At 36.7% G+C, this 9,420-nt stretch overlaps 1 protein-coding gene across 1 annotated transcript in view; it reads right to left on the bottom strand.

Moving 5' to 3' along the window:
• Positions 1-5,420: 5,420 nt before the first annotated feature.
• Positions 5,421-9,420, bottom strand: part of PELI1 (pellino E3 ubiquitin protein ligase 1) — a 47,900-nt gene continuing 43,900 nt past the window's right edge. The window contains exons 5-7 of the mRNA XM_007464115.1: positions 8,905-9,102; positions 8,626-8,814; positions 5,421-8,050 (exon numbers count right to left, since the gene is read on the bottom strand). Coding sequence (XP_007464177.1) covers positions 7,484-8,050; positions 8,626-8,814; positions 8,905-9,102 — 954 coding nt within the window. The 3' untranslated portion in view covers positions 5,421-7,483. The remainder of the gene's footprint in view (positions 8,051-8,625; positions 8,815-8,904; positions 9,103-9,420) is intronic.

Here is a 9,420-nt window from a genome sequence, read left to right as displayed (position 1 = left end):
TTTCCCTACTCTTATATTTCATTTCCAAACTAGATAACCTTTTAATGAAAAGAATTCTGAAACAGACCATCCCCTACGTTTGGGAGCCATTGTGTATATGACAATGAGAGTTGATGTTTTAACTCTGCTGACACTTTGAATTTACAAAGAAAAACGATTAAAGTGCATGTACTTAGTCTCTGCTTCAACAAACAAAACATGGGAATTTAACTGAATCTTGGTGACTCAAGTTCATGATAATCTAGAGTGTTAGGGGACACAGGGGACCGAGGTTCTAGTGCCGGATTTATCAATTGGTAGCTACTACCCAACAAGGCCTTGGTTTCTCACCTGTAACTTAATTGCCAAGATGCCTTCTAGTTTATATTCTATATTTTTATTAATAGTTATACAGGAATATGATATAGTAAAACTTCAGGAAATTCTAAGGTGGGTAGATCTTAACTTTCCCTTTCGATCTTGGCTGTCTTCTGTGTCTTCCCTAACCAATAAAAGGCTCAAAAACTTGAATTTCTGGATGACATACTTTTGGGCTACAAGTGATATTTCTTCTCTCTTCTCCAGGATAATCCTTTTTGTTCTCTTCTGACACCACCCATGGGTTTTCTCCTTGTTGCCCTGTCAACCTTCTAGTAATTGTTACTTTTTGCCATACCTCCACCTTTTCCATTTTTGTCTTTTCGACCAATGAAAACACATTTTCTGATTAAATAAACAGCTTCTGTAACCTTCATTCTTTTGACTGTTTTTGTTAATGCTTCTACTCAGACTGTTTGGATAGCTTAACAGTTCAGAGTTCTAACAGTTTTCTATAATTATATAAGAAATAGTTTTTGAGCATCTACATGTGCCAGGCACCATGACAGCCCTTTATCAACCTGGGAAAGAATTCTTTCAATGTGTTCCATCATTAAAATGGGGAAGCAGCAGATATGACACCAAAAGCACAGGCAACAAAAACAAAAATACACAAGTGGGACACACTAAGAAGCTTCTACACAGCAAAGGAAACAACAGAATGAAAAAGCAACCTATGGAATAGGAGAAAATATTTGCAAACCATGTATATAAGAAAATCTTATAACTCAATAGTAAAATAAACTAATAACCTGATTAAAAAATGGACTAAGCACTTGAATAGCCATTTCTCTAAAGATGACATACAGATGGCCAACAAGTATAGGAAAAAATGCTCAATGCCACTAATCATCAGGGAAATGCAAATCAAAGCCACAAAAAGCTATCACTTCACACCTGTCCAGTTGCTATTATCAAAAAACAAAAGATGACAAAGTATTGGCGAGGAGTTGGAGAAACTGGAACCTTTGCCCACTGTTGGTGGGAATGTAAAATGGTGCAGCCTCTACGGAAAGCAAAATTACCATATGATCCAGCAATCCCATTTCTGGGTATTTAACCAAAAGAATTGAAATCAGAATCTTGAAGAGATATTAGCACTCCCTGTTCACTGTAGCACTATTCACGAGAGTCAGGAAGTGGAACAAACTGTATGTCTGACAGATAAATGGATAAAGTAAATAAATAAACACACACACATACACATATAGTCGGGAATACTATTCAGCCTTAAAAAAGAAGGAAATTCTGCAATACGCAACAACATGGATGAACCTTCAGGACATTATGCTAAATGAAATAAGCGAGTCACAGGAAGACAAATACTGCATGAATCTACTTATATGAAGGAATGGCACTGCTTCCTGAATGTGAATTTCTCTGCTTGCAGGACCAGAAATGATTACAAGTTTCTGTAGCAGTGGATGTGTTGCTACCTTCCAGGCAGCTGCCTGGATCTTGTAACTGATCATGTTCCCCTACTGAATAACCTACTAAACACCTTGGCACTAAATCGATTTGTGACTCACCTTTAGCAAGTTTACAGGCCTTCATTAAATCTACTTGTGTACGCATGCCAATGCTGATTCTATCTTACTTTGTTATAATACCAAATTCTTTTACTTTTGTTCTTCCCCAAATTTTTACTATTGATGTTTAACATTCTTAATTATAATTTTTATAAGCCACCTTAAATCATTTTTGAAAAGTTGTTTAAAATTGATTAAAAAAAAGACTTCAAATTCCATTAAGGGGTGGGGTGGACAGTAAAATGTAGTGCCTGTATACACAGGTATGGAGCAAGACTTCCGAGGTTCAAATTTTGACTCCTCTAGTGACGAGCCATGTGGACCTTGGGCAAGTTACTAGACACTGCTGTGTCTGGTTTCTATTATAAATGGAGACATACAGATATAGAAAACAAACTTATGGTTACCAGGGAGTAAGGTGGGGGAGGGACAAACTGGGATATTGGGATTGACATATACACACTACTACATACAAAACAGATAACTAATAAGTACCTACTTAATAGGTACTTAATAGGTAGAGTGAACTCTACTCAATACTTTGTAATGACCTACATGAGGAAAGAAGCTAAAAAGAGTGGAGATACATATATATATATATATACACACACACACACACACACACACACACACACACACACACACACACATATATATACACACACACATATATATATACATATATATATTTAACTGATTCACTTTGCTGTACAGCAGAAACTAACACAGCATTGTAAATCAACTATAGTCCAATAAAAATTTTTTAAAAAATGGAGATAATAGTTCCTCTCTCAAAGGGTTGTTTTGAGTTTTAAATAAAATCAGTAATATACTTAGAATGATGCATTTATAACAGTGCTTGGCACATAGCAAACGCTCAAATGTTAGCTGTGAGGAATTTTTATGCTGTAGTTTAGCATACATAGCTGGGTTTACAATCTAATGTCAGTCTAAACAAACCAGCATTCCCATCATATCATGTAACAGAATGTTTGGACATGATATTTTACAATGATTACTAGAAGAACTCTTTTGATCTTCTTTACTGCATTTTCTGCTGACAATATTATCAAAGACAGGCATATTTCCTTAAGGGAAGCTGGATATTAAAATCTGGACTTATAAAATAGGTTCAAGAGCTCTTTGTTTTCTGTAAACATTTAAATATTAAAATTAAAACAAACACAACTGTGCTCTGCCACTGCCAGAAAGGATTTGAAGCAACAAAATATTAAGCTTCAATAAAACTGAGAATTTTTTTTAAAAGAAAGCAAGGAAAAAGGTGTATATGAGCGAGATGAGAGAAAAACTGTATCAGAACAAGTTGGCTAAAGGAAGTTACTGTAGTTGAAAACAGAACTTCATTTCCTCAGAGGGCAGCCAAAGCAAAGGGAGAAACATGAGAAGTATCCTGACTCTCTATTTCAATGAAAGGAAGCTGGCCCTTAATCAGGAGGAATACTTTTTTGTTTCTAAGCTAGCATAGGATACATGGGGAACACTGATGATAATAATGAAGAACTCTGACAGTAGTCAAAGAAAAGAAAAAAGCAGAGACAGTTTTCGGTAAATACCTCGTTTAAGAGGAGTCTCAATCTAATGTCCAAGGCTAAGTTCCACAGTCAGTACACCCTCCTCCACAAGCGGTTCTCTACTTCACTAAATGACAATTCGATCCTTTTAGTTAGTTATTCAGGCTAATAACCAAGTCGTCCTTGAGTCCTCTTCGTTCTTTCATGCCCCATATCTGATCTGCCGCAAATATCAACTCTGCCTTCAAAGCATACCCAGATTCTGGTTACTTTTCAAACCAGCTCCACTGCCCCCACGCTTTGACCTAAGTCGCCATCATTTTCCTCCAGGATTACTGCAACAGTCTCCTAACTGGTCTCCCTGCTCCACTTCAGTCTATTTGGATCCTATTAAAATCGAAGTCTGAGCACGTCATTCCCCTGTTCAAAATCCTCCTATGGCCCCCCACTCATTCAGAATAAAAGCCAAAAATCTCAGGAGGCTCTCCGAGATCTAGTTCCACCCCCATGCCCCACTTCTGTCTCTTCACCTCTCTGACCTAACCTGCTCCTCCTCTCGCTTCACACCACATGGCCACACTGGCCTCTTGGCTGTTACAGAAATGTTCCAAGCGTCAGGACCCTTGCAACTGGTGTTCCCTCTGCCTAAATGCTCTTCTCCTAAGTAGTCACTCCCTTCAGATCTTTACTCAGATACCACCTTTCCAGCGGGGCTTTCTGTTGCTCTATTTAATACTGCAAACACCTCGCACACCCACACACATCACACGTGACATTCTGTTATCTCCCTTTTCTGCTTTATCTGTCCCTCAGAACTGCTCACTATCTATCATACTATGTCTTTTCTTTTTCATGTTCATTTCCATATTCCCCACTAGAATGTAAACCCCATGAAGGCAGGGTTTTGTTTTGTTTTGGGTTTTTTTCCTGCTACATCACCCAGTGTTAGAACAGGGCTTGTTGCACACTGGATATTCAAATATCCGTTGTAAGAATGTGTGGGTAAAATTCTGAGGGCATGGCCTTAGAGTATACTTATATAGGAGTAATTCTGAAAGTGGGAGTGGGAGATAGAGTAATACAGTTCAGTTATGTAGTATTTTGGTGATCTGATTTGCTACATGGTTAATGCTTAGAACACAAAAACCAAAGAATGGATCACAGATCTTTCAGCCAGTGGTCTCTAAAGTGGGGTAGCATAAGATGATCGCTTGGGATGAGGGGCCAACATGTTGGAATTATATATTTTTTTATAAAGTTAAAGAAATAATGGATGGACTTTAACTGGTGCCCTCACTCAGTCTATGTGTCAGAAGGTCACACATCACACATGGTTCTTGGGGCACTCTTCTGAAGGAAGAGTGGAGTGGGAGTACTCATGTTAGATGTAATTATATATTTACACGATTATTTATTCCTATCCTGTTTCACACGTACTAGAAGATTTTTATATCATGAAAGTAAGCAATCACAGCTTCGAGAAGATAACGTGATGAAAGACTCCTCTTTCTAGATATCTACCCTGTCTTGCTTCATGACCCTAACATTTTAGATGAAGGGAAATTTAATTCACTGTACAAAGTAAGGAACATTTAGATATTAAGATCACTTTGATAAAAGAATTGAGCCATAAAGATTGTCTTTCTTTAGAGTGCATTTAGGAGACCTAAATACAACTTTTTCTCTTTGGCCAGAATACTGACATTCCCTTAATACAACTGAATAAGTAAAAGTATTCTGTTAGGCATTGGCAAAATGACAGAACTAATAATTAAAATGCTTGAACAGAAAAAGTATGACTAAAGATTTAAATTACCTGAGTTTTCAAAACTTAAATTTGATAGAAAGTGAACCAGATTTTTCTTACTTGCTAGAAGGAAATTCAGGCACCTTGGGAAGAACATGAACCTTTTATGATCACTGAGGCACTATTAAACGGTCTAGTACACAACTTGCTACAAGCCATCTCTCCAGCAGGGCTTGACTTAGAGAAAGGCCTCAATTATTCAACCACTAAAGAAGTTCCTCTATTGATAAGTAAGAGATGCTTTCCCAAGAGAACCAGAGATTTAAAGTGTTACGTTAAATGCAAACTCCTCATCTATTTCAAGTGAATATTTTTGGAGTGTGGACTAGATTTGTCCACAAGTTTTCACTTCTGGTTTCCCATTCTCAGTTATGCAAAAATGAACTCACAAAGGCAAATTCAAATATCTATTTTGAAAAGTATTTACTCAGTTTGAATAAATTAATTGCAAATAAAAATCAGCTACAATATATAGCCTGAATAGAAATGACTAGAACAAATACAACACAGGACTTGATTTCCTTGCATTAGTCACAAAGCATGTGACAATCTAGAAAACTTCAAAATCAATTATATTTCTTTGAAAAAGGAGTAACAGCAGTTACTGATACATCACAACTAGTCAACTTATAATACAAAGTTTCCTGACATGCATTTCCTGAGTGAACCCAAATGATTTTTTAAAACAAAGAAATTTCGACAAGTTGAAGTAAAGTAAAATAGTTCATGGCTTCTAAGCAACAGGTTTTGTTTTTTAAAAACCAAAAGAAAATTCAGAACAGCACTGTAATAGGATAAATTAAAGCTGTGCTACCACATACAAAATTTTGCTAGAGTCAATTAAGTATAATACAACTTTTCGAACTAAAGGAAAACAAAAGATTAAAAAAATGATTCTGTCTAATCTAAAAGTATACTGATTTCTACAAGTGTCACAAAGAGTTTGATGTAGTGCAACTGTCCATACTTCCCTTGTGGTGTGTTAAAAAAAAGTGGGGGGGTAGGGGAGGGGAGAAGAAACATTTTCTTGCTTCTGAAAGCAAAGAACTTACTGGAATTAGAGAATAAACTGACCATGCAAGTATGTCCCTCCATTTGGCTGTCACTGGTGCTCATTTGCCAACCAAGCATTTCCTTGAGTCACACTGTGGCAACTGTCCTTTTAGGATTCAAGCCCACAGTTAAGGCTGGTCTGTTAGATTAAAAAAAAAGAGCACTGTTGTCATTCAACCCTTTATATCTCTCTAAATTTCTTACCTGAATAAGTCCAAATACAGGATAGTTAATTAAGCATTTCTTTTTCTAAAAGCAAATCAAGTCACTCTCCTTTCTTGTTATTTATGCTTTTTCTCATGGGAATGATTTTTTTTCTAGAAACAGTGAACAGATGAACCACAGTTTATATCTAAAAAATACACTTGCCAAATGTTACTGATACTAAAAACAGATTAGTTATCATGGGAGAAAAATAGATAATCTAGATTAAATTGCATATTCAAAGGAGCACGTGAAATGTTTCTTAGCATTAAGTTTTTGTTATAGTACTACACTTGGGAGAAACATTAAGGAAAAAAAATCTTTCCTGATAATCTTCAATGTGGTTAAAAACAAACACCTCTTGCATAATGGTAATTAATATGAAGTTTGTTTTACAAAATATTCTAATTTACCAAATTTCATATTTAGATGGGGGTGGGGAGAGAGGCTCTCTTGTCCTTCTTCCTAACTTTGCAAATCCTGGAGCTATGCTTTGCTAAACTACCATTCACACCAAGAGTGTGAGCCCATCGTTACCATGCTACTCTACCAAGAACATTCTAAGATATTTTCTATAATAAAGATAAATAGAAAAAAAGTTAATATACATGTTGCTGTATTTTACAATGTTTGCAACAAACTGTAAACTAACATAGTTTGAACCAACAGTACCCTCAGTTATACAAAACAATTTTTCAACACTGAGGATGGGTGATTCAAAACACTAAAATGAAGGCATCAAATTAGACTATGTCTTTTTCTCCTCAAAATATATTTTCAAAACTCAGAATTCAGAAATCTGGTACTTTTGGAAATTCCTTTGCTTGAGTTCCCCAGATTTTTGCTCAGAAATTGCTATTATTTATTATAAATGTTTAAAAAAATTCTTCATCTTAATGCAAATAACCAGAGCAGAAAAACTGTGATGTGGACAACAGGTTGGAAAACCCAAATCACTTAGCTTATAAATGTATAATGTAGTCCTGGAGGACAATGGTCTGTTAGTCTAGAGGTCCTTGGAAAATAAGTCTGATGTAGCCTTGTTCACCAGCCAACTGATGTGCACAAAAGGGACAGGCTGCATGAAAAGTATGAGTACCATGAGGAAGCGGGATCTGGGACCAGTAGGCAGTTGTCTTTTCTGAACACACATGCCCACACGGGCTAAACGCATGGGTTGGAGGGCCGGCGTCCACATAAAATCCAGCTTCACATCCAAGCCACAGAGGGACATAGGGACCAACAGACCTACACATAGGACATTCACGATCTTTTCCATCACGTTCTTCTTTGTTTCCCCAGTTATGATAGCCATGCACATGGCCGCAGTTCAGATACACCCATGGTTGCTTTTCATCAACAACATCTTTCCTCTTCATACTAGGAAATGCTAGTGTGTTGAACCCTACAGGGCACTGAGGTCGTGCTGCATTGATTTCCTGTCTTAAAGCTTCTAAATGCTTCACGGTAGGAGTGTGGGAAAGGCCTTCTGCAGTACGCCACAGCAATGTTGCACCACAGAGGTCAATTAATGAGCCATCTTGTAACTGATTGGTTTCAATTTCCACCTAGAGGAAACAAGGATCAAAAAAACACATTCACCACTGAGTTTTGGATTTTTACCTAAGAGTTTTGGTCTTACGTGCTCCTTACTCAAGAATCAAGATTTCCTCTGGTTGTTTATTTAAGAAACTCGAATGGTAGTCATGAAAAATATGGGTTTGAAAATCAAGGATAAAATATTGAGCAGTAACTTATCTCTTTTCAGCTTTATAGTAAAGACAATTTATGATTAAAACATCTGGCTAATCAGTAAGCTTAATATTTCCAATTTGGTAAATATGTTGGTCAAAGATATATAGATACAAGTAGAAAATACACAGAGTGCTGTTTAAATTGGGAAAGCTTAGGTTTTTGAATATATTAACAATATAAAAGAAGAATAAATTTTTAGAGTGTTCTAATTGAAACATTAAGATATTATCCTCCTGGTATAGTATTTGGTTGTCAGCACTTGATAGCCATACTTGGTACTCTGTGTCAGCAAAAGATTAAATAGTTTTTGGGAATATGTAATGCACTCAGTCCAACTCACCCTATGAGTTTACTGTTGTTAAATAAGAAGCTACATCTCAGTACTTACCATTTTCCCTCTCTGCTGAGCTGATCTGGTTTCACGCAGGCTGAATACATTTCCACACACTGATATTTCTCTCCATATTCCAGGCTTGGAGTCTTCTGTGAACCCGTTGCGTGGATGCATAACAAGAACGCCATTGGTGGTCAAGCCATCCATCTGTCCATCTGATGTCTTCCATTTGGCAGCCTTCTCCTAGTAGGAAAAATAGTGATCTTCTGTTTATTTATAACTGGGAAATAGAAGTGGTTATAAAATGCAACATTTAGGAAAAAAGCTTTTTACCCCAAGAAAGATGTTTTTTGATGAGTCAAATCCTGCAGCATAAATCCGTGCTGTAAAGGGGGGATTCCGTTCACATATAATTCTACAGGCAAATCTTGATATGGTGCTTTGCACTGACTGTGTATCAGAATTACTTTGACTTCCAGGAACTGTGTCAGTTACTACAAAGTCAATGGGACTTTCAGTCGACCGACCAATCTAAGGGAAAAACAAATATCTATAAACCTATTCAAAGGAACACAATGGAAAATCCACTCAAGAAAGGCACAAACAGTAAGGTGAAATCATTAAGCCTCTGAACTTTCTAATGCTCAAACTTATCACACTTAACTCTGGGGCATCTATACCCCTGAAAACCAATCTGTCACATTCCCTCTGATGTAGTAATCACGTAGAGCATAAAATTAAGTAGGAACTTACAACCCAGAATATATGAAATGTCAGGGAATGAAAAGTTTAGGATGGCTGAGATTTCTGGGTGGCTGCAGATTTTAATTTTAACCCCTTTGGACAGAA

This window comes from Lipotes vexillifer, unplaced genomic scaffold (assembly GCF_000442215.2).
Source record: "Lipotes vexillifer unplaced genomic scaffold, Lipotes_vexillifer_v1.1 scaffold311, whole genome shotgun sequence".
Taxonomy (NCBI): domain Eukaryota; kingdom Metazoa; phylum Chordata; class Mammalia; order Artiodactyla; family Lipotidae; genus Lipotes; species Lipotes vexillifer.
Note: the sequence above shows the minus strand (reverse complement) of the source record. Positions and strands in the feature narration are given on the sequence as shown.